Source organism: Schistocerca piceifrons, chromosome 9 (assembly GCF_021461385.2).
Source record: "Schistocerca piceifrons isolate TAMUIC-IGC-003096 chromosome 9, iqSchPice1.1, whole genome shotgun sequence".
Lineage (NCBI taxonomy): Eukaryota > Metazoa > Arthropoda > Insecta > Orthoptera > Acrididae > Schistocerca > Schistocerca piceifrons.
This window is the reverse complement of record NC_060146.1, coordinates 174,512,684-174,538,627: the sequence shown is the minus strand read 5'-3', so window position 1 is coordinate 174,538,627 and position 25,944 is coordinate 174,512,684. Positions and strand designations below refer to the sequence as shown.

At 46.1% G+C, this 25,944-nt stretch overlaps 1 protein-coding gene and 2 non-coding genes across 3 annotated transcripts in view; all 3 read left to right on the top strand.

The window, feature by feature from the left end:
* LOC124716824 (collagenase-like) overlaps window positions 1-24,720 on the top strand; it is a 57,455-nt gene extending 32,735 nt beyond the window's left edge. Inside the window, exon 4 of the mRNA XM_047243377.1 lies at window positions 24,376-24,720. Coding sequence (XP_047099333.1) covers window positions 24,376-24,720 — 345 coding nt within the window. The remainder of the gene's footprint in view (window positions 1-24,375) is intronic.
* Window positions 2,893-2,967, top strand: Trnas-cga. The gene has a single exon. It is a non-coding gene; the product is annotated as a tRNA-Ser (tRNA).
* Window positions 3,194-3,268, top strand: Trnas-cga. Its single transcript has one exon. It is a non-coding gene; the product is annotated as a tRNA-Ser (tRNA).
* Window positions 24,721-25,944: the final 1,224 nt, after the last annotated feature.

Below are 25,944 nucleotides of genomic sequence, written 5' to 3'. Positions count from 1 at the left end.
TCACTTCCAGGGCTGGCACAGTGTTCCGCTTATATAGGCGCGTCTGCGACGTCTATAACCTTCCAGAGAGGACCGAAGTAACGCATGCGTAGAAAGGCGCGTTGAGAAATTCCTAACAGCTCCCGTCTTTGTTTCGCTCCATATCCTGAACCAGTCCAACACCCTGCTGAAACAGTACCCCTGGTCTCTGTTGGAACTGCAGCTGTTAACTCGAATCTAGGTCGCTTCTTTTATGCTGGACTCCCAATATAAAGCACGAGCCAAGAGTCTGTTCAGCTGTGACCGACTCCTCAAGCTCCCTTCGTTAATACACGTTCCCGTCACATTATTGCCACCATCTGTCAAAAGCATGAAATGTATCTGAAATGCGGACATACAGGAATAGAGTCAGTGGGATGCTGGAAGGCACCGACAGGGATGTGCAACAATGTTGACTCTGGCTTCGTCGTCAGCTGCACTAGGTTTCTCTGTTGAGGATCCATGGCGCGAAGAGCTCGATCAAGGTGGTCATACAGATTCTCGATCGAGTTTAAATTCGCGGAGTCTGGGGCCAGGGTCCTTCGAATCACACACACACACTGCGATCTGTGTGACACCTTGCAGTCATTGCCTTGTTGGCAGACGCCATCGTGCCGAGGAAAGCAAACACCATATAGGGATGTACATGATCCCCTGGGAGAAATACATACGAGGTGTGACAGTAAAGTAATGTACGTGGGTACTACAAAATCAACGGTCAGAAAATGAGTAGAAGAGCATAACGGCAGTTGCTGAAGCTGGGAGATCGATGCATCACCTGTTGCAGAACACTCTTTGCAGCCAGGATACCACCATATTCATTTTAATAGGACTCGAGTACTAGCAGACACCATGAAAGGCTATACGGTCAAGCCATATAGGTAGTAAAACACCCCAGGAATTTCAGTAGGAAGGAGGAGGGCACGAAACTGAATGATATCTTGATTCCGGTGCTGAAGAAGATGTGTACCAGTCTTCCACTATAAGGTGATAGCAACAACGGATGACAGCAATCGACAACGGTCAGTTGCGCTCGCGTATGAGGTGCAACAATAAAGTAATGAGACTGATTTTCTTGGCAAGATGTGGCAACCCTGCAGGCTTGTGTAGGCACAATATCTTTGACCTTGGTCTACAAGCTGCTTCTAGTCCAAGCTGCACATCGATGCCACTGCTCAGGCGTTTGTTGTGCTGTAATAAGTTAACACGTGTTTGTGTCTCTCGTCACGGAAATGGAACCACATAATATTGCACATTGGTATGCCATTTCTTTATGCGTTAAATTGGGTGAAAACGCGACATCTTAGGGTAAGCTTCAGAAGACTTTTGCAGAGGGGGTTATGTCTAGAGCTCAAGTTTTCCATTGGCATAAAATTTTTAGTGAAGGCAGAACGAATGTTGAAGACGAAGACCGCAGTGGACGACCATCAACCTCACGGACGGATGTCAACTTGGCCAGGATGCGTGAACTAGTACGATCTGATCGAAGATTATCCATGAAAATAATTGCAGAACAAGTCAACATCAGTCGAGAAACTGTTCGTCTAATAATAACTGAAGACTTTGGTATGAGAAAAATTTGTGCAAAAATGGTCCCCAAAAATCTCACACCACAACAACGAGAAACACGGAAAAATGTGGCGGCCGATCTGTTAGAGCAAACGGAAATCAATCCAGGATTGTTGAGCCGTGTTATCACTGGTGATGAAAGTTGTTTTTTTTTTTCAGTACGACCCAGAGACAAAACGCCAATGTTCGCAATGGTGCTCAAAGGGATCACACAGACCAAAAAACGCTCGCGTGTCAGAGTCAAAAGTGAAATGCATGCTTGTGTGCTTCTTTAATTCTAAGGGAATTGTTCATAAAGAGTGGGTGCCTCCTGGACAAACAGTTAACCAATATTACTACAAAGAAATTTTAGAAAGACTCCGTAAAAGAGTTCTTCGTGTCCGTGCCAACATTGCTGATAATTGGATTCTGCATCACGATAGTGCTCCATCCTGTACACAAATTTTTAACTTCGAAACGAATTTCAGTACTACCACAGCCACCTTATTCACCAGATATCGCTCCGTGTGACTTTTTTCTATTTCCAAGAGTCAAAACGGCGGTCAGCGGAAACCATTTGCAATCAACACAAGATGTCCAAAAAGTAATGACGAGGGTCTTGGAGGATATTACAGAAGATGAGTTCCAGAAATGTTACCATCAATGGCAGAGACGCTGGAAAAAGTGTGTGCAATCAGAAGGGAACTACTTTGAAGGAGACAACACTAAACTTGACTACAACGGTAAGCAACTTTTTTTTTCACACCAGTCTCATTACTTTATTGTCGCACCTCGTATTTGTGTTGAATGATTGTGCCTTGCAGAATGACGAAATCACCCAGCGAGTGCCACGTTAACATTACCCAGACCATAACGCTCCTTCCTCTGGCCTGGACCAATGACTCTTCCAGGGTGTTTGCCTTCAGACGACTCTAGCTGCATACGCCAACAGCTGTCTTGCCGATGGAGCACAAAAAATAATTAATCCGAAAACGCCACTCAGTGGAGGTCTAGCTCCGGTAGTGGCGTGCAAATTCCAGCCTTCCTCACCAGTGAACAGCATTCAGCATGGGTCCGTGAACTAAGCGCCCGCAGCGGAGGCCGATACACAGCAACATTCGCATAACAGAATGAGATTTTCACTCTGCAACGGAGTGTGCGCTGATATGAAACTTCCTGGCAGATTAAAACTGTGTGCCCGACCGCAATATCCTTTCTTTCAGGAGTGCTACTTCTGCAAGGTTCGCAGGAGAGCTTCTGTAAAGTTTGGAAGGTAGGAGACGAGATACTGGCAGAAGTAAAGCTGTGAGTACCGGCCGTGAGTCGTGCTTCGGTAGCTCAGTTGGTAGAGCACTTGCCCGCGAAAGGCAAAGGTCCCGAGTTCGAGTCTCGGTCGGGCACACAGTTTTAATCTGCCAGGAAGTTTCATACCAGCGCACACTCCGCTGCAGAGTGAAAATCTCATTCTGGAAACATCCCCCAGGCTGTGGCTAAGCCATGTCTCCGCAACATCCTTTCTTTCAGGAGTGCTAGTTCTGCAAGGTTCGCAGGAGAGCTTCTGTAAAGTTTGGAAGGTAGGAGACGAGGTACTGGCAGAAGTAAAGCTGTGAGTAGCGGGCGTGAGTCGTGCTTCGGTAGCTCAGTTGGTAGAGCACTTGCCCGCGAAAGGCAAAGGTCCCGAGTTCGAGTCTCGGTCGGGCACACAGTTTTAATCTGCCAGGAAGTTTCATACCAGCGCACACTCCGCTGCAGAGTGAAAATCTCATTCTGGAAACATCCCGCAGGCTGTGGCTAAGCCATGTCTCCGCAATATCCTTTCTTTCAGGAGTGCTAGTTCTGCAAGGTTCGCAGGAGAGCTTCTGTAAAGTTTGGAAGGTAGGAGACGAGGTACTGGCAGAAGTAAAGCTGTGAGTAGCGGGCGTGAGTCGTGCTTCGGTAGCTCAGTTGGTAGAGCACTTGCCCGCGAAAGGCAAAGGTCCCGAGTTACAGTCTCGGTCGGGCACACAGTTTTAATCTGCCAGAAAGTTTCATTCGCATAACAGTCATTAAGGGGACAATGTTGGTGCACGTTGATTCATCTGTGTGGTAAGCTGCTCAAAAGTTGCACGTCTATTCGACAGTACACACGTAGATAGCCATCGTTTACCCTTGTCATCTATGGCCTTTGGTACACCAAGTCGCCTCGGCGACGATTTTGGATAGTATTATTTTGCCACGCACAGTATATTTTCTCGGTGGCACGTGAACAACTATCACATAATCTCCACATTACGACAACAACTGCTCTGTTTTCCGCTTCCCCCGACGCGCTTTATATGGTCAACACTGCTAGTGCTGTAATCTACCCTGTGTGAGTGGTTATCGCACACTGGCGTCGAAAATAGGTGTTGGTCGTATTGGTGCGACTGGACCACATAGATGCAGCAGCATTCGCAGGGGACGCCATACGCACAGAGCTCCTGAGGAGCCATCTCGACTTTAACTGGGCGTAACATACGCTATGTGATCAAAAGTATCCGGACACCTCGAAATCAATACGTTTTTCATATTAGGCGTATTGCACTGCCACCTACTGCCTGGTACTCCATATCAGCGACCTCAGTAGTCACTTGACATCGTCAGAGAACAGAATGGGGCGCTCCGCGGAACTCACCGACGTGGTGTCACTTGCGTCGTAAGTCTGTGTGCGAGATTTCCACACTCCTAAACATCCATAGGTCCAGCCGGCCGGTGTGGCCGTGCGGTTCTAGGCGCTTCAGTCTGGAACCGCGTGACCGCTACGGTCGCAGGTTCGAATCCTGCCTCGGGCATAGATGTGTGTGATGTCCTTAGGTTAGTTAGGTTTAAGTATTTCTGTTCTAGGGGACTGATGATCTCAGATGTTAAGTCCCATAGTGCTCAGAGGCATTTCAACCATCCATAGGTCCACTGTTTCCGATGTGATAGTGAAGTGGAAACGTGAAGGGATACGCACAGCACAAAAGCGCACGGGCTGACCTCGTTTGTTGACTGACAGACACCATCGACAGTTGAAGGGTGTCGTAAGTGTAATAGGCAGACATCTATCCAGGCTATCACACAGGAATTCCAAACTGCATCAGAATCCACTGCAAGTACTATGACAATTAGGCAGGAGGTGATAAAACTTGAATTCATGGTCGAGCGGCTGCTCATAAGCCTCACATCAAGCCGGTAATTGCCAAACGACGCCTCGCTTGGTGTAAGGAGCGTAAACATTGGACGGCTGAACAGTGGAAAAACGTTGTGTGGAGTGACGAATTACGGTACACAATGTGGCGATCCGATGGCAGGGTGTGGGTATGGCGAATGTCCGTTGAACCTCATCTGCCAGCGTGTGTAGTGTCAACAGTGAAATTCGGAGGCGGTGATGCTATGGTGTGGTCGTGTTTTTCATGGAGAGCGATTGTACCCTTATTGTTTTGCGTGGCACTATGAGAGCACATACCTATACAGGGTGTTACAAAAAGGTACGGCCAAACTTTCAGGAAACATTCCTCACTCACAAAGAAAGAAAATATGTTAGGTGGACATGTGTCCGGAAACGTTTACTTTCCATGTTAGAGCTCATTTTATTACTTCTCTTCAAATCACATCAATCATGGAATGGAAACACACAGCAACAGAACGTACCAGCGTGACTTCAAACACTTTGTTACAGGAAATGTTCAAAATGTCCTCCGTTAGCGGGGATACATACATCCACCCTCCGTCGCATGGAATCCCTGATGCGCTGATGCAGCCCTGGAGAATGGCGTATTGTATCACAGCCGTCCACAATACAAGCACGAAGAGTCTCTACATTTGGTACCGGGGTTGCGTAGACAAGAGCTTTCAAATGCCCCCATAAATGAAAGTCAAGAGCGTTGAGGTCAGGAGAGCGTGGAGGCCATGGAATTGGTCCTCCTCTACCAATCCATCGGTCACCGAATCTGTTGTTGAGAAGCGTACGAACACTTCGACTGAAATCTGCAGGAGCTCCATCGTGCGTGAACCACATGTTGTGTCGTACTTCTAAAGGCATATGTTCTAGCAGCACGGGTAGAGTATCCCGTATGAAATCATGATAACGTGCTGCATTGAGCGTAGGTGGAAGAACATGGGGCCCAATCAAGACATCACCAACAATGCTTGCCCAAACGTTCACAGAAAATCTGTGTTGATGACGTGATTGCACAATTGCGTGCGGATTCTCGTCAGCCCACACATGTTGATTGTGAAAATTTACAATTTGATCACGTTGGAATGAAGCCTCATCCTTAAAGAGAACGTTTGCACTGAAATGAGGATTGATACATTGTTGGATGAACCATTCGCAGAAGTGTACCCGTAGAGGCCAATCAGCTGCTGATAGTGCCTGCACACGCTGTACACGGTACGGAAACAACTGGTTCTCCCGTAGCACTCTCCATACACTGACGTGGTCAACGTTACCTTGTACAGCAGCAACTTCTCTGACACTGGCATTAGGGTTATCGTCAACGGCACGAAGAATTGCCTCGTCCATTGTAGGTGTCCTCACTGTTCTAGGTCTTCCCCAGTCGCGAGTCATAGGCTGGATTGTTCCGTGTTCCCTAACACGCCGATCAATTGCTTCGAACGTCTTCCTGTCGGGACACCTTCGTTCTGGAAATCTGTCTCTATACAAACGTACCGCGCCACGGCTATTGCCCCGTGCTAATCCATACATCATATGGGCATCTGCCAACTCCGCATTTGTAAAAATTGCACTGACTGCAAAACCACGTTCGTGATGAACACTAACCTGTTGATGCTACGTACTGACGTGCTTGATGCTAGTACTGTAGAGCAATGAGTCGCATGTCAACACAAGCACCGAAGTCAACATTACCTTCCTTCAATTGGGCTAACTGGCGGTGAATCGAGGAAGTACAGTACATACTGACGAAACTAAAATGAGCTCTAACATGGAAATTAAGCGTTTCCGGACACGTGTCCACATAACATCTTTTCTTTATTTGTGTGTGATGAATGTTTCCTGAAATTCCCGGCTTCGATTCTCGGTGGGGTCAGGGATTTTCTCTGCCTCGTGATGACTGGGTGTTGTGTGATGTCCTTAGGTTAATTAGGTTTAAGTAGTTCTAAGTTCTAGGGGACTGATGACCATAGATGTTAAGTCCCATAGTGCTCAGAGCCATTTTTGAATGTTTCCTGAAAGATTGGCCATACCTTTTTGTAACACCCTGTATTAATGCTTTAAGCACCTTCTTGCTTCCCACTGTTGAAAAGCAATTCGGGGTTGGCAATTGCATCCTTTAACACGGTTGGGCACCTGTTCATAATGCACGACCTGTGGCGCAGTGGTTACACGACGATAACATCCTGTAAAGGACTGGCCTGCACAGAATCCTGACCTGAATCCTATAGAACGCCTTTGGGATGTTTTGGAGCGCCGACTTCGTGCCAGGCCTCACCGACCAACATCGATACCTCTCCTCAGAGCAGCACTCCGTGAAGAATGGGCTGCCATTCCCCAACAAACCTTCCAGCACCTGACTGAACGTGTGCCTGCGAGAGTGGAAGCTGTCATTGAGGTTTTGGGTGTGCCAACACTATATTGAATTCCAGCATTACCGATGGAGAGCGCCACGAACTTGTAAGTCATTTTCAGTCAGGTGTCCGAATACTTTAGATCGCATAGTGTATTATATGTCTAGGATTCAGTCCAGAACACTGACCTCAATCCACGCCTGTGCACCAAGCGTGGTATCTTGCTGCTCATCGCCTCACAGTGTGGCAGGAAAGCAGCTATCATGAATCTTCCCCCGATTCAAAGATGTCCTTCGTCGGCAACATCTGAAAGCGTTTGTAATGTCTCCCTTGCTGTAACCGTTCTCTCTGAACACGCATCTGGATTTCTACAATTCTGACTATGAATTGTCATCGTCAGAAATAACATTTACCCTGTGTACAGACGTGTTCAGAACCTCTTCCATGTATACAGAATGGTGAAAATTACTAGCGTTCAAGTACCCATCAGTGTGTGTTAGTTTCCTGTACACTGAATGACCGAGCTGGCTTCCTGTTCAGTTAAAACATCCGAGAATGGTAGGTTGCCATCTGTGTCCATCTCGAAAGCGAATTTAATGTTGTACACTGCCATGTGATTAACGAACTGCTGCAGTGCATTTTCACCACGAGGCCATATCGGGAAGGTGTAGTCCATGTAAAGTAGGAAGGAAGATCGAAGTAATGAAATTGTTTATCGTGTGTTGATCTCATTTTATTTGCCAGTCCACCCCATCGTTTCTCTACAAGCAGTACAAGTGTTTCACGCATACACGACACCGCGCTAACAATGATTCATTTCCAGGGCGAGATGTGGAGACATGTAGACACAGATGTACAGACCGGGCTCTTCTCGACACAAGTCATAGTGTGTTATTGAATCTGCCCCACCGTAAGTACCACATATAACCTGACGACCTCCAGTTACGTTTCAGTGCAAAACATATTAACAGCATGAAGGCTATTCAGAATATCAGCGTGGCATATGTACATCATCACAGTGGCAAAAAATATTACGTGAAAGATGTGCACGCACAGTGTATCTGAAAAGACCCCATGCCCCTCTTCAGTTCGTTCAATTGACGAAATAAACAGTTGTTTCATTGTTACTCTTGCTTTGTAGCTATCAAAAAGCATTGTTGTCAGTATTGCATGAAGTGATTCAGACAAACGTTTCTGAATGGGTTCTCTGGTAACGACGTACAGCAGCGAGTTGTAACGTGGCATGCATTGTTGCCACACTTCACAAATAACGTATATCGCATAAGATGGTTATTTGCTGATGAGAGTGCGATGTATTGCAATTCATGCGAAAGGAATTTGGTTTCCTAGTCTAAACAAAATCTCCGTTATGTGCATGAGTTGGAAAGCAACCTGCTCATGTTATGATATGGGCAGGCATTTCAACACAAAACCCGTTCGCACCATATTTTATTGAAAGATATGTGACTGGAAATTCTTATTTGGACATGTCGAAACTGTGGTGAATACCTCAGCTAGATGGCTAAAGAATCGTGGATCATAGTGTGGTTACAGGTGGATGGAGCCCCAGCAAACTTTGCTATTCAAGTGTGAGAGTTTTTCGATGATTCATTTTCGAGGCCACAGGATTGGGCGTGGTTCAGCAACACCTCCTGCTCCAGTGAAGTGGCCTCAACCAAACCTGGACTTTATCACATCAGACTACTCGTTGTGCGAAATAATACCGTATAGTTCCACACAGATCAACGTCGGCTCAAGGCTAATGAAGAATTGCGCAAAATTGGGAATTGAGGAAGCCAATCAAAGTATATCTCCAGTGATGTCCACAAGATGTCAATGACGTCATGGAGATGCATAGTTCATTGTCTAAGGCACGATGGCATGCATGAAGATCTGTTTCTATTTGTTTTATTTATACACATATTTTTTAACTTTTAATTTTTTTGTATTTATTTTTATACTTCAGTATATACAACATAAGATACATGAGAATTCACTTAGTTTCAGTCTGTCGATCACGGTCTTGTTACATCAGAATTACGAGTTTCGTGTGTTGTCGCCCATATTCAGATACAAGCGTTGTATAACAAACAATTCATATAGTCACAGAGTGATCAGTCTTAATGGAAACAGAGCGTGGCACTGTTGTATACTAAAGCCAGACTTGCATTGTCACTATACAGGGTGTAACTAAATTTCCTATACAGACTTTGAAGAACTTGTAATGGGACCAAAATGTTAAGCTTAGAATAGATACTCATGTCCAGAAACGTAGAGTTTTACTGCTGCGTGCAAAAACCATAACGCACGTTGCTGTATGGCTTCTGCAGCTTATCGTCTTGGTCCGCTTACGGGTAGGACTCTATGTGACGACCATCGACGTCAGCACAGATAAGGTACCTCTCTACCATGTTCAGGTTCTCACAGTCACCAATCCCTGGCCCCCCAACATCTACCACAGCCGTAACCCGTGCCAGCAGGTCTTTCTCGGATATCAGGGGGAGGGGGGGGGGCGTGTCTCCTTGGTCAAGGATTTCATGTGATCCAACAGATAGTAGACCTAGCAGGTTCAAGTTGGGAGATCAGGTAGGCCAAGCAATCAGGCCACCACAATCTATGCACTGTTGGCCAGATTGTTGGCCCAGATGATCCCAGACCACATGTGAAAAATGAGGTGATGCGTCATTGTGCTATAACCACATGTCTTGATACACACACAATGGCACATCTTCCAGAGTCCATACAGTAGACCACCAGTGAATCAAAAATACGTGGCACGCATGAGATGTTGTGGAACGCTTCCGAAGTAGTCACAGCGTACCGTTCCTGAAACCCTCGGGACCACACACCTTGCGGATTTTCATCAGCCGATACACGATTGTTGTGCGAATTGAGAACACCTCGCCTGATGAACTTGGCTTCATCCGTGGAAGGGATCCGCCGTAGGATGTCCACACAGTGGTGCAAGAACCACCTGTAGAAGTAGACTGCAGACGCACAATCCTGTAGCTGCATTGGGTAGTACTGATGTAGCTCCTGCTCATGCAGAACACGCCAGAGAACCTGGTGATACACAGTGTACCTGCTGTGTTTCTGGTACACGTCATCCCGTCCTCTTCACTATGTGGAGTACAGCCTCTTCAAACTCGAATGTGCGGCGCTGCCGTGGGGCAGCACAGTCGGCTCTGCTGGTGATGAAAGTACCCATCTCGGTGGCCCGCTGGGGCTGCACTACGAAGAGGGAGTGCGGCAGTCTCTGGCGCAGTGGAAAACGCTCGGCATTCAACTGACGGAGCACCCCTCCCATTGCATCGAGCTTCGCCGTACAATAACATCCTGTCGGCGTATTCCGCAAACATGTAGTTCCCTATGGTCAACAGGATCGTACTAAAAATGAAATTTACGTACAGCTTGCCTTCTGTATGCCCACGGCCTTTCCGCAGTGGTAACGCCGTTTCCCCTCAGATCACCGAAGTTAAGTGCTGTCGGGCTGGGCTAGGAATTGGATGGGTGACCACCCGGTCTGCCGAACGCTGTTGGCAAGCGGGGTGCACTCAGCCCTTGTGAGGCAAACTGAGGAGCTGCTTGACTGAGAAGTAGCGGCTCCTGTCACGAAAACTGACATACGGCCAGCAGAGCGGTGTGCTGACCACATGCCCTTCCATACCCGCATCCAGTGACGCCTGTGGACTGAGGATGACACGACGGCCGGTCGGTACCATTGGGCTTTCGTGGCCTGTTCGGGAAGACATTTGCATTCTGTATTGTAGTGAATGATTACCACGAATGAAGCCCACAAACACAGCTGGAGGTACAAAGCTCTGTAAGTGGGCAGAGTAATACAGTGTGAAAAGAGACCACAAGCATAAAAGCAGGTACAAACCTCTCTGGCCAGAGCACAAACTCAACTGAAAGGCACGTAGAACAACCTTTAGTGGGCGTGGGACATTAGGTGATAGGTGAATGACGTGTCCAATAATCTGGTCAGTGTCGCCGAAAATGCGGAAGATTTGAACGTGTGTTGTCATATTTTGCCTGTAGCTGCAAAACGGTACGTTTCCGTACATGAGTTCGTATGCTGAACTTAACCGTCTTTGTCCCCACAGCAACTCCTCAACGCGTCTAAAGGGAATTTAGTTATATCGCGTATATTAAAATTTCAAAGTAGTTTGATTCGTGTAAGATTCCTACGTATCCTTAATGCCCGACGTCTACACGTACTAATCGATTTAAAATGCAACCTTGAAACAATTTACACTCAAAATGTTCCAGAGCATTAAAAATAAAAGATTGCAGAGGATTTACTAGATGGAGAAAAACATATCATTAAAAGAAAACAGTTACAAAACGTTTTAGAATGGGTCCTCTTTTGTTTTCCATTAAATCATAGTAGAGGGCTCCAAACTGAGATTTCTTCTGTTCTGTTGTGTCAGACTCGACGCTGCCGCAGCAGAATCGTTGTACAGTACCAATCCGATCCCAACACGGTGCGATTGTACAGCCTAAAACGTGCCTTTGAAAATTTCATAATAACTACTGTGAGCAAAATAAATTTCTTCTTGCAGCAGCTCTCCCGGAATTTTTTACCGATAGACGTAAATTCCAATTTTTTCTAGCATGTTTAGATAAGAACTCTTTTGAAACTCTGTGCAGTAGTTTCGTCTCTTCTCCTTCTACACGAAGTTTGTGTTTGCTGGTTTGCATATGCGCCACGAACTTCAGCCAACTATTCCGCCCACTACGTTCGTTCTTACAGATGTGATAGTTTCGCCGAGTTTGGTCTGTATAATATTTATTACTCTCTGCACATTTGTTTTTTTACACACCGAAATAATTTGCCATGTGGTGCTAGTACTTTAAACGTATGGAGTGTAACAAACTACTTAGGCCAAAATAACGAAACTTTCGTCTCTGTTATTGTAGGTCTGTGAATATACACCAACAAGTCCGGCAACTTCATTCGCATAGTTCTTTTGGGCAAACACGATAGCTCCTTACTGCCACTCTGCTAGGTCTCCACATCAGCTCATTCTTACTGCAGTGATTCCTTGCGAATGATACTGTACTCAAAGAATGAACTCCCGAACTGCGATTGTGCTTCTTCGTCAGCCGTAGAATATTTAAGAACAAATGACAATTTGTGCTTGACTGGGGCTTGAACCAGGATTTTCCATTTGCAGCGAGTGGTCACGGTAACCACTTCGGCTATCCGAGCATGCTTCCAAGAGTGCCTAAAATCTTCATCAGTCCTGGTGTCTGCTCTCCCTTGTGCTCACGGAATCACAATCGCAATATGCGAGTTCATTCTTAATTTACTGCTGCTGTTGATCGTCAAGGCAGTGTCTCACACACGCCCTTCAATACTTAACTTGGTTTCTTTCAATGTCTTTGCAAATACCTCTCCCTTTATCGCCTTTACAACATCTGTTATTCGTGCCATAGGAGTTTGCACGTCAGAAACTGGTCAACTGAATATACGAGGGGCGTTCAGAAAGTAAGCTCCGATCGGTCGCGAAATGGAAACGACTATGAAAATCCGATAAAGCTTTGCACAGATGTGTTGGGTAGTGTCTCTAGTATAACCCCAGTTAGCATCACGTCGCTCTTCTCATTTCTGAGCTCGCAGTGAGTGCGTAAAGATGTCTAGAAAATAGTGTCTGCCGCCAAGTACGAGGGCCTGGTGAGAAATTTCGCCTGAAGCTATGCAGCCAACATTACATAACTGTCGTGCTGTTTCGTCTTCACGACAATTCTCAGCCGCATTCTGCAGGGGCAATGAAGATGCTCCTGCATCGTTTTCAAATGGAAATGTTAGATTACCCACAATACAGTCCGCAATTGTCTCCCCCTGAGTTTCATCTCTGGTCACATGAACCGCTGTCTTTGAAGACAACATTTTGACACAGACAACGAGGTGTAGGCCAGCGTGGAGAATTGGCGGAAAGCACTGGCGGCTGCCTTCTATGATGAAGCTATTGAAAAGTTGGTACAACGCTATGACAAAAGTCTAAGTCAGAACGGCGACTACATAGAGAAGTAGCTGAAAGGTGTAGCTAATTGTTACAAGTAAAACATTTCTGATGTTCACTGTGGTTTCAATTTGGCAATCAATCGGAGCTTACTTTCTGAACAGGCCTCGTATATTTAACATACAGCACAAAGTGCCAAGCGACTGGAAAAAAGCGCAAATGACTCTAGTACATAAGAAAGGTAAAGGAACGGAGCTGCAAAATTACAGAACAATATCCCAAACTTCTGTTTGCTGCAAATTCCGTGCGGGATTAGCCGAGCGGTCGAGGGCACTGCAGTCCTGGACTTTGCGGCTGGTCCCCGCGGAGGTTCGAGTCCTCCCTCGGGCATGGGTGTGTGTGTGTGTGTTTGTCCTTAGGATAATTTAGGTTAAGTTGTGTGTAAGCTTAGGGACTGATGACCTTAGCATTTAAGTCCCATAAGATTTCACACACATTTGAACACTTTTTTGCTGCAAATTCCTTGAACATATTCTCAGTTCGTACACAAAAAACTTTCCTGAGGCTAAGAAGCTTATGTCCACGAACTAGCATGGTTGTAGGAAGCACCGCTCGTGCGAAACTCAGCTTGCCCTTTTCTCACATGATATACTGAGAACTCTGGATGATGGAGAACAGGCAGATTCCATATTTCTAGATTTACAGAAAGCATTTGACATGGTGCCCCATTGCAGGCTGTTAAGGAATGTACGAGCATATCTGCATCTACATCTACATCCATACTCCGAAAGCCACCTGACGGTGTGTGGCGGAGGGTACCTTGAGTATATGGAATAAGTTCACAGATACGTGAGTGGCTCGAAGGCTTTTCAAATTATAGAACCCAGTATGTTGTCCTCGACGGCGAGTGTTCATCAGAGACAGGGGTATCGTCAAGAGTTCCCCACGGAAGTGTGACAGAACCACTGTTGTTCTCTACGTACACACATCAGAGAAGGTTTTGCATCACCTCGGTTCCGAGAGTTCTGGAACCGGTACAGAAAATTGGAATAGAGATCAACATAAACATCATTTCCACCCTTTTTATTGCTCATGAAAACCACACATTGTATGTTGTTCCACCATATAGCGAGATCTTCAGAGTTGGTGGTCCTGATTGCTGTACACACCGGTACCTCTAATACCCACTAGCACGTCCTCTTGCATTGATGCATGCCCGTATTCGTCGTGGCATACTATCCGCAAGCTCATCAAGGCACTGTTGGTCCAGATTGTCACACTGCTCAACGGCGATTCGGCGTAGAGCCCTCAGAGTGGTTGGTGTGTCACGTCGTCCATAAACAGCCCTTTTCAATCTACCCCGGCATGATCGATAGGGTTCATGTCTGGACAGCATGGTGGCCACTCTAGACGAGCGATGTCGTTATCCTGAATGAAGTCATGCACAAGATGTGCAAGATGGGGGCTCGAATTGTCGTCCATGAAGTCGAATGCCTTGCCAATAAGCTGCCAATATGGTTGCACTATCGGTCGGAGGATGGCATTCACGTATTGTACAACCGTTACGGCGCCTTCCATGACCACCAGCGGCGTACGTCGGCCCCACATAATGGCATCCTGTCTCTCTATATCTCCTCCATGTCCAGACAACATCGCTTTGGTTCACCCCGAGACGCCTGGACACTCCCATTGTTGAGAGCCCTTCCTGGCACAAAGTAACAATGTGGACGCGATGGAATCGCGGGGTTGACCATCCGGGCAAGGTTGAACTCCTGTGGAATGACTGGAACTGATCGGCTGACGGGCTCCCTCTGTCTAATAGTCGCTGCTCATGCATGGTTATTTACATCTTTGGGTGGGTTTAGTGGCATCTCTGAACAGTCAAAGGGACTGTGTCTGTGATACAACATCCACAGTCAATGCCTGCTTCAGGAGTTCTGGGAACTGGAGTGATGCAAAACTTTTCTTGATGTGTGTATATGTGTGTGATTTGGCTGACAAGGAGGGCAGCAGTCTGCGGTTGTTTGCTGATGGAGCCGTGGTGTACAGTAACATGTCGAAGTTGAGTGATTGTAGGAAGATAAAAGACGACTTCCACAAAATTTACAGCTGGTGTGATGAATGGCAGGTAGTCCTAAATGTGGAAAAATGTAAGTTAATGCGGATGAATAGGAAGAACAAATCTGTACCTTAATGTTCGGATACGACATTACTAGTATCCTGCTTGACACAGTCATGTAGTTTAAATATCTGGGCGTAAAACTGGAAAGCGATATGAGATAGAACTAGCATGTGAAAGCTGTGGTAGGGAAGGCAAATGGTCGACTTCGGTTTATTGGGAGAGTTTTAGGAAAGAGTGGTTCTCTGCAAAGGAAATCGCGTATAGGACGCTGGTGCGACCTATTCTTGAGTGCTGTTCAAGTGTTTTGGACCCATACCAGGTCGGATTGAAGGATGACATCGAAGCATTTCAGAGGTGGGCTGCAATATTTGTTACTGGTAGGTACGAAAAACCCGTAAGTGTTCCAGATATACTTCAGGAATTCAAATGGGAATCCTTTGAGGGACAATATTCTTTTCCAGGAACACTATTGAGAAAATTTAGAGATTCGGCATTTGAAGCTGACTGCCGAACAACTGTCGCCACCATACATTGCGTGTAAGGACCACGAATATAACATATGAGAAATTAGGGCTCATACGGAAGCGTACAGACAGTCGTTTTTCCCTCGTTCCGCCGTGTTGTTCTAGGCGCTACAGTCTGGAGCCGAGCGACCGCTACGGTCGCAGGTTCGAGTCCTGCCTCGGGCATGGATGTGTGTGATGTTCTTAGGTTAGTTAGGTTTAATTAGAGTAAGTTCTAGACGACTGATGACCTTAGAAGTTAAGTTGCATAGTGCTCAGAGCCATTTGAACCATTCCTTCGCTCTATTTGCGAGTGGAACAAGAGGGGATGTGGCTAGTAGTGGTACAGGGTACCCTCCACCACGCACCGTATGGTGGCCTGCGGAATATTTTGTAGATGTGAATAATGCCACAAAAAATCAAGACGGGTGGCGATGATGCTAGAACGTCGCTACCGACCCATCTGTCCAGAAAAGTTTCATCCAAGAATTGGCTCAAATACCCCCCCCCCCTCCCAGAAAGCGACGATGCTCCATCTTGTTGAAACACTGCTCAAGGTTGAGGTTCCTACGACTGGGATGAAACTTAAGGTTCCAACATGTCCAGGTTAACTGTTGCCGGCTCAGTGATAAAGAACAGTTGAATAATTACGTTGTGCATTAAGCCACAAGACACATTTACTTTTGGTCTGTCCCTTCTCCGGTGGGTTGTCTGGTCCACTGACCCGGACATTAAGTGTGTTTACTCTCTCTCAGATATGGAATGTCGCTTCATCGAAAAACAAACTTTGCTAAGGTAGTCATTGTCTGCATCGATTTGTTCCAAAGTGTTCCTAGCAAACTCAGCACATCAGGAGCCATCATCTGGCTGCAAAGCTTGCAGAAGTTGAACTTTTTATGCGTGGAAATGCAGCCGTTTGTGTAAAGATTTTCATCACAGTGCTCGGTGGTACGCTTGTTTCTCTGGAAACACGAGGCGTCCATTTCCCTGGACTACTCTGAAATACAGTACTCACTCACTCCAGATTTACTGCTTCTTCTTGCCCACCAACTCCGTCAGTCTGTCTACTATAGACACATCCCTGAACTGTAATAGGCGGCCGTTTTCCATGAAACCACAAAAGACATTGCGCTCTGTCGTGCATAGATGGCATTTTTACACCAACACTTATAAATTACACTACCTGCAACTAGAGAGAGAGACTTTAAAAAATGCATAACACTGTGCTGTGCATGGGCGTACCCAGCGAGGGGCAGGGGGGGGGGGGCAGCTGCCCCCTCCCCCTTAGAAGATATTCGCAGTTTTTTACTAGTTTACTGTTTTATTTAATAAGAAATGTTGCATGTTTTCTCGGATTGTACAAGTGCATTCTTGTATTTAAAATGTTTATTAAAAGCAGTTTTTCTTTGGTTTACTGTTTTATTTAATAAGAAGTGCTGTATTATGTTGTCTCGAGTCCTTGTTTCCTGAGACTAGTATGACCTGCCCCCCCCCCCCCCCCTCAGTTCAGATCCTTGGTACGCCCTTGGTGCTGTGTGTAATATTTTTTTATTTTGCCACCGGTTTCGGTTCTTAACCATCATCAACGGCAGTTGTACAACATACAAAAGTGGACGCTGTGGGAGTGCCGAATGAAATAAGGAAAAGCCGTTAGATGACAACTTCTCTGGATTCGCTCAATATTGTCATCTTTGACTTTGAAGTTCTTTGACTTATATTCCTATACATTACATGTGTCAATGTGCCATCACATTTTAATCTAGTCACGATTTATGAATTTTCTTCGCAATTATGGTTTTCTGTAGTAACTGATGTTAAAGCATCAAGTGTGATGTATCTGTGTTAATTTTCGTGAGTATTTTGATGCATTTAACGATTTTACCTTTTTTTTTGGCATTGTCACATTTTCCACTTTTGTATGCTGTACAACTGCCGTTGATGTTGGTTCAGAACCGAAACCGGTGGGAAAATAAAACATTATTACAGACAACACATCGTTATGCATTTTTTAATATCTGAACATGCTGTTGACCATCGCCTAAGTAAGATGTTGAGAGAGAGAGAGAGAGAGAGAGAAAGCGAAAAGAAATCAGATGGTCTCAAAGGACAGGTGGAAGTCTATCCTTAAGACTTCATGAGCTTCCATTTGCAGCAAACTGCTTAGGTGTAACCTATCTAGCATAGTTCCTTTGAGATAAATTTTTGTTATCTGAAAAAGACATTGTGCTCCCAGTACCTTTGGTTTGGTAAGCTTACACTGCCAGGCAAAAAAGGTGAGGCATACAGCATGGGAGAAGCAAATGAAATGAAACTTTACGGTTTGACAGGGAATGTGATTTTATTTCTGTGATTACAGTCTCAAGTCAGATTTACAAAAGACTCGATGGTATAAGCCCACTCTTCGTCGTTGGACTCCATCATGCCTGGACGCATGCTCTGATTATCATGTGGAGGGTGTTGGGAAGTCCTTGTATTCTCTGCTGAGGCAAACTGGCCCACAACTGTTATAATTAATTCTTCATGTCCTAGATACCGGTGTGGGGCAGAGTTGACGATCATTTTGATCTCATACGTGTTCTATTGAGAGAGATCCAGGCGTCTTTCTGGCCACAGTAGTACAGCAGTATCTCATAGACAGTTCAAAGACAAGTACGTTCTCTATGTGGACGAGCACTGTTCTGTTGACGATGCTTTCACATGACGTGTAACAAACGAGGACGGAGGTTGACCATCACGTAACGTTGTGCCATCAGGGTTTCATTAATCTTGGCCAGCTGTGACCTGATGTTGCACCCAAAGGCTCGCCACATCATGACAACATGAGTAACACCCCTCTCACTCTCCAAAACACTAAGAAAATGGGTCCTCTCCCGTGGTCGCCGCCATAATAGTAGACAGTTGTCATCTGGGGTAGCCCAGAACAACAGTTCATTGCTCAACACATTGCGACGCCATTCATTAGTGGTCCAGGATTCCTGGGCAAGCAACACTCCAAATGCAAATGCAGCATCCGTGTTGTAGTGTTAAAAGCAGCCTACAGGTGGGACGGTAATTTCCTAGTCCAGCTGCTACTATCCTCTGACCAGTGGTGTAGGATTACACAGAAGATTGCAGTGAGTCATGACTTGTTGTATTGCAGGTAAGGATGCGCCTGGCAGACAATACAGTGGTGGTCAGATGCGGTCAGCCGAAAACCTGACGATGGGTGTGCCTGCTCTCACGTTCCCACGGTCCACTCTAACATCAGATGTCCCACAGACATGGATATTGCGCCATTCGAGCAGCTACCGCGCTAGAGGTCTTCAATGATGCCCCTTTCAAACTCTGTCAGCTGCTGATAATGCTGTGTCACAAGAGCACGTGGCATCTCTGTCTTCCACAGTGATCACTTAACATCTGACACTCTTCACGCCCCTTGCATACACTGCCTGGCCTCATAACATAACTGAACCTGAAGAGCACCAATGGACTCTGGTAGCTGTCCTACCTGTCTCAAGAATTTCAGCTTACATACTCGCCGATGGTATTGTAGCGGCACCACAGTTTAAGATAGGAAAGTCAGATTCAGTGCAACATTTCTGAGCGCATAAGCTATAGCCAGGCGCAGGCCTGTTGACAGTAAGTTACGCTGACCGGGAGCTGTGAAGTAGGATGGAGGCCACAAGGCCGTCGAACTGTTGAAAAGAGTAAATGTAGCGGTTTGCATGTCGCAAGTTACGGGCAGAAGGGGCCCACTGGTGCAACCCAGGTGTTGTGAGTACACGACTTGGAGCGGTGCGTTAGCAAAACAGAGGTGCACAGCCGTATACAGGGTGAGTCACCTAACGTTACCGCTGGATACATTTCGTAAACCACATCAAATACTGACAAACCGATTCCACAGACCGAACGTGAGGAGAGGGGCTAGTGTAATTGGTTAATACAAACCATACAAAAATGCACGGAAGTATGTTTTTTAACGCAAACCTACGTTTTTTTTAATGGAACCACGTTAGTTTTGTTAGCACATCTGAACATATAAACAAATACGTAATCAGTGCCATTTGTTGCATTGTAAAATGTTAATTACATCCGGAGATATTGTAACCTAAAGTTGAAGCTTGAAACCTCCGACGTTCAGTTGCGTGTTGTAACAAACACTTCATTGCAGGGGCCCAAACAGCTGCAACATACATCGCGTTTCTACAGAATGATCTGCCAACGTTGCTCGAAAATGTCCCACTGGAAATGCGTCGACGTATGTGGTATCAGCATGATGGTGCACCTGCACATTGCGCAATTAACACTAGGCTGACCCTTGACGGGATGTTCGACGGGCGTTTCATAGGACGTGGAGGACGCATAAATTGGCCAGCCCGTTCTCCTGATCTTACACCTGTGGACTTCTTTCTGTGGGGTACGTTAAAGGAGAATGTGTACCGTGATGTGCCTACAACCCCAGAGAATATGAAACAACGTATTGTGGCAGCCTGCGGCTACATTACACCAGATGTAATGCGGCGTGTACGACATTCATTACACCAGAGATTGCAATTGTGTGCAGCAAATGATGGCCACCACATTGAACATCTGTTGGCCTGATATGTCGGGACACACTCTATTCCACTCCGTAATTGAAAACGGAAACCACGTGTGTACGTGTACCTCACCCCTCATGGTAATGTACATGTGCGTCAGTGAAAAAGACCAATAAAAAGGTGTTAGCATGTGGACGTAATGCGCTGTTCCAGTCTCTTCTGTACCTAAGGTCCATCACCGTTCTCTTAGGATCCCTACGTAATTCGGTGCTCTCCGATACACACGATCGAACAGCGGAGGAGTGGTACTCAAGCGTCAACTTTAGGTTACAATATCTCCGGATGTAATTAACATTTTACAATGCAACAAACGGCACTGATTACGTATTTGTTTATATGTTCAGATGTGCTAACAAAACTAACGGGGTTCCATTTAAAAAAACGTAGGCTTGTGTTAAAAAACATACTTCGGTGCATTTTTTTATGGTTTGTATTAACCAATTACACTAGCCCCTCTCCTCACGTTCGGTCTGTGGAATCGATTCGTTAGTATTTGATGTGGTTTACGAAATATATCCAGCGGTAATGTTAGGTGGCTCAACCTGTATAAATAGGTGCGGGTTTTCTAACGAGAGAGTGTGACAGCTGTCCTGGATGGCGGGGCGTGTCACACCACCGGCTACACGCAGCAGCAGATGGGGTTCCACATTCCAGTCCATGGCGGGCCACTGGTTCGACCCTCTGAGGCCTAAGCGGGGTCCGTAGCCAGCCAGCGACAGGCCACACCACGGCTCGGTACCACGGGCAGACTTGTTGGCTCCCAACACACACCGGAGACATCCAGGGCGGGGACCGCAGATTCGGACGTCGGATCACGGGCGCTTGTTGTCGCGAAGAAGCATGCAGCGGGCCACCTGCGGCTCCTAGCGAGCACCCGAGGCAGCAGTGGCAGAGACTGCTGAGTCGACTATCAGCGCATTCTAACGAACGGCCTACACACAGCAGTGCACGCACAGGTTGCTGAGGCAGCCATTCCGCGCCAAGCCGTTTCGCAGAAAGCAGAATGGCGTCCTCAGCATAGTAGGACTAGGTGACGCAGACCGATGGGAACGCGGCACTGTAGCTGGAAACAATAAAGCACTTGGAAACCTTGTCGAGTTTTAATACGGTGCCTTCTACCTCTTCCCACTACATTTGGTGCTGCTGTTACATTCGGTCACAGAAGTTGCCACTATAATATGTATACAAAGCGTTCAGAATTTCTCGTTGCAAGCCTTCTAGAACTTGTAGGTGGGAGTGATTACATAACGTTTTGAGTAGGAACCCATATACAGTTTCGGTTCCATGATGGTTTCAAATCATATGTGGAACTCATCTACGTCTGTTGATTGAAAGGCAAAGGTCTCGGAGTTGCTTCTCGTAGTATGTAATAGGACAGTCAGGATGACGCATACTATATTGACGCTACTGGACTTCAGCAATGCTTTTGACACTGTTAACTTTGACATATTGCTCAGAAAAATGCAACAGCTTAATTTCTCAGATAGTGCAATGAGATGGTTTGAAAGCTACTTACAAGACAGACAGCAATGTGTTGTCTGGGTAAATGAAAAATCTTCCTGGAAACATGTTTTCTCGGGAGTGCCACAAGGATCAGTCTTAGGACCACTTTCGTTTTCTTTATATGTCGACGATATTTCCTTGGTTCTGTCCTGTAAATATCATTTCTATGCCGACGACCTCCAGCTCTACCTAAGCGTCAGACCTGAAGATGTAAACACTGCAATCGCTCAGATGAATGATGATCTGTCTTCGGTAGTGACATGGGCGAAAAGCCTGGGGCTTACACTAAATGCAAAAAAGACGCAAGTAATCTTAATAGCCCATCAAAAATTAATAAGTTCAGATTTCCGCGAACGGCTACCTCCTATTCCGCTCGACGGTACTCCAATACCATATCAGAAAACAGTTAAGAACTTGGGTGTAACTTTGGATGAGCATCTCAACTGGGCGGAGAATACAGTCGCAGTGTGCCGAAAGACGTCTGCTTGTCTCTATGCTCTATGTGATGTAATTCAACAAGGAATGAGTAGTGAAAACAGAAGACGGCTAGAACTAACCATGAATGCCTGTGTGCGTTACACCTGTAACATTCGCCGATATGATCATGTTAGTGCTTCATACTCCAAGCTAAGGTGGCTGCGGCCGGACAAATTGCGTGACTACCACACTCTGTGTCTACTTCACCGACTCCTCGTCGCGCAAGCACCCCAGTACCTTGCTTCAGAGATTAAAAACCTGTCATGCCACCATAATCGAAACACGAGGTCACTCTTATTTGGTATCCTAACTGTGCCCACTCACAAAACAAAAACTTTTGCAAACTCCTTCTCATTTGCCGCTGTCCGTCTCTGGAACAAACTGCCCCTTACCTTGCGCAAAATTCAATCTCCTGCTGCTTTTAAGAAGAAGTTGAAGCATTTCCTACTATCATCCTCATAACGTTCTCCATAAAATTAATGTACAAGGCCAATCCTCTCATCTGTCAAATAGCAAAGCTGGCGTCTCCTATCTTGCTCCTGAGATGCCTTCATCTATCTTTATTAGCCACGCAATCTTCTTTTCTTTTATATTTCCTTAATTAAGTTTCATCATGTCTCTCTATCCTTCTCCTCCCTTCACCATCAGTCTCCCTCACACTCCCTGCTGCCAGCACTCCTATCTAAAATCTGTCTCTTCAATAATGTCTAATTGTAACAGTACTTATGATCTACGAATATAAACTCTATATGTATGTATTTTTCCAGGTGTGCCTTTGTAATTGTTTATTTCACTTTCTGTACTAAATGTAGTTTAATATGCCTACTAAAACATATGAATGTAAAATAAGTAGAATGTCAGGTTAGATGTAAGAGAGGGCCTGATGGCCCTAATCTTGCCAGGTTAAATAAATAAATAAATAAAATAAAATATATCAGATGGTCACCTCATGTCACTTAACGTCATATGTGAAATTTTATTTATGAAATGATCGTATGGCATTGTTGGCCGGGAGGCCCCTTGCGGGGATGTTCGGCCGCCGTATTGCAAGTCCTTTTTAGGTGACGCGACTTCGGCGACTTGCAAGTCAATGATGATGAGGAACACACAACACCCAGTTATCACGAGGTAGAGAAAATCCCTGACCCCCGCCGGGAATCGAACCCGGGACCCCATGCACAAGAAGCGACAACGCTACCGCAAGACCACGAGCTGCGGACTTATTTATGAGACTCCTGTAGAGACAGAGGAACAGCTGGTGGTATCAGTTCCAGCTGCTGAAGAGACCCCCAGGTGGGATGGAGAGTGTGTACCAGTACATCCTTCGAGGGTACAATGTCTGTAATAACGTTGGTGGTGACCCATCGAGCTGCTGTTGTAATGCATCAGTACTGACGTGTACGTACAGTATGCTGTGTCACTTTTGTTTTGCAGTTATGTAACATGTAACGTTCATTATACTTCCTTTCGAATTGTTACCCAACAAGTGTACTGTGCCACGCCTAATTCAGTTCCTCAGAAACAGTATGTTTCCAGACATGAGTTCCTATTCATAATGTGCGCTCACTCCCTTCTACAAGTCTTAGAAGTTTGTAATGGGAATTACCGAGCACCCGGTATGTACAAAGTTACACTCTCAGTCGAGCATTTCTTTTCATATTTTTGGGCCACAGTCATGCAATAATACTAGAATGATATTTCTGGCACTTCATTTTATATTACTGCCATGATTTCGGTCCTAAGCCATTATCAAATACAACAATGTTGAGTATATACTCAATGTTATTTTCAGACCGTGTTCATGGAGCTAATGTATTGATGTTCATTCTGTGGCTCAATGGTTTATGGCTGGAAAACACGTTTGCTACCACACATTTCTGTGGTTTCATACTTACCTGTACACTGGGACACCCAGTTCAATAGATTTTGACGTTGACCTCACTTAACAAAATCTAGTTGTGCTCAGCATTGTTGTACGTGTTAATGGCTTAAGGCCGAACTCATGTTAATAAAGTGTTGTTTCTTTTTTTTTCAGACAGAGTACATGTGACTTCTGTGAATAGTCTGTGACCTGCAACAGACAGTCGCACGTATGAACCTTACAAGCGTGTCTTCTTTCTAACCCACAGAACGGTCTATGCACATTTGACGTCAAACAAAAGTCGGTGTGTTTCGGCGACTCTGGAGGCCCCATCTTCTGCAACAACGTGCGAGTCCAGGTCGGCTTGGTGGTTGCTGTCAAGTACAGGAACTGCACCATCGACTACTGTGGGGCTCCGGCGGTGTACAACATACACCTGTTCCTGGGCTACTACCGTGATTGGATCATGGCGGTCATCAACCCCCCAGCGGCGACGGAGCCTGGTCGTCGGGCTGCCGCGTCCCAGCCGGCGGCCATGTCGATCCTCGCACTGTCTTCTGGATTCGTGCTCTCCGTGCTGAGCTCCTCATTAAATTCTCACTGGGCTACATGAGTCTGCCATTGTATATTTCACCACCTCACCCTAAGATTCTCCAGTTCTTTTTCTTTTTTTTGGGGGGGGGGGAAGGAGACCCAGGACAGTTTGTGCTCAGTTTATACACTACTGGCCATTATAATTGCTACACCACGAAGATGACGTGCCACAGACGCGAAATTTAAACGACAGGAAGAAGATGCTGTGACATACAAATGATTAGCTTTTCAGAGCATTCATACAAGGTTGGTGCCGGTGGCGACACCTACAACGTGCTGATATCAGGAAAGTTTCCAACCGATTTCTCATACACAAACAGAAGTTGACCGGCGTTGTCTGGTGAAACGTTGTTGTGATGCCTCGTGTAAGGAGGAGAAATGCGTACCATCACGTTTCCGACTTTGATAAAGGTCGGATTGTAGCCTATCGCGACTGCGGTTTATCGTATCGCGACATTGCTGCTCGCGTTGGTCGAGATCCAATGACTGCCGAATATGGAATCGGTGGGTTCAGGAGAGTAATACGGAACGCCGTGCCAGATCCCAACGGCCTCGTATCACTAGCAGTCGAGATGACAGTCGTCTTATCCGGATGGGTGTAACGGATCGTGCAGGCACGTCTCGATCCCTGAGTCAACAGATGGAGACGTTTGCAAGACAACAACCATCTGCACGAACAGATTGATGACGTTTGCAGCAGCATGGACTATCAGCTCGGAGACCCTTGAAACTGCGATGGTGTACTCAACGACGAACCTGGGTGCACGAATGGCAAAGCCTCATTTTTTCGCATGAATCCAGGTTCTGTTTACAGCATCATGATGGTCGCATCCGTGTTTGGCGACATCGCGGTGAACGCACATTAGAAGCGTGTATTCGTCCTCGCCATACTGGCGTATCACCCGGCGTGATGGTATGGGGTGCCATTGGTTACACGTCCCGGTCACCTACTGTTCGCATTGACGGCACTTTGAACAGTGGACGTTACATTTCAGATGTGTTACGACCCGTGGCTGTACCTTTCATTCGATCCTTGCGAAACCCTACATTTCAGCAGGATAATGCACGACCGCATGTTGCAGGTCCTGTACGGGCCTTTCTGGACACAGAAAATGTTCGGCTGCTGCCCTGGCCAGCACATTCTCCCGATCTCTCACCAACTGAAAACGTCTGGTCAATGGTGGCCGAGCAGCTGGCTCGTCACAATACGCCAGTCACTGCTCTTGATCAACTGTGGTATCAT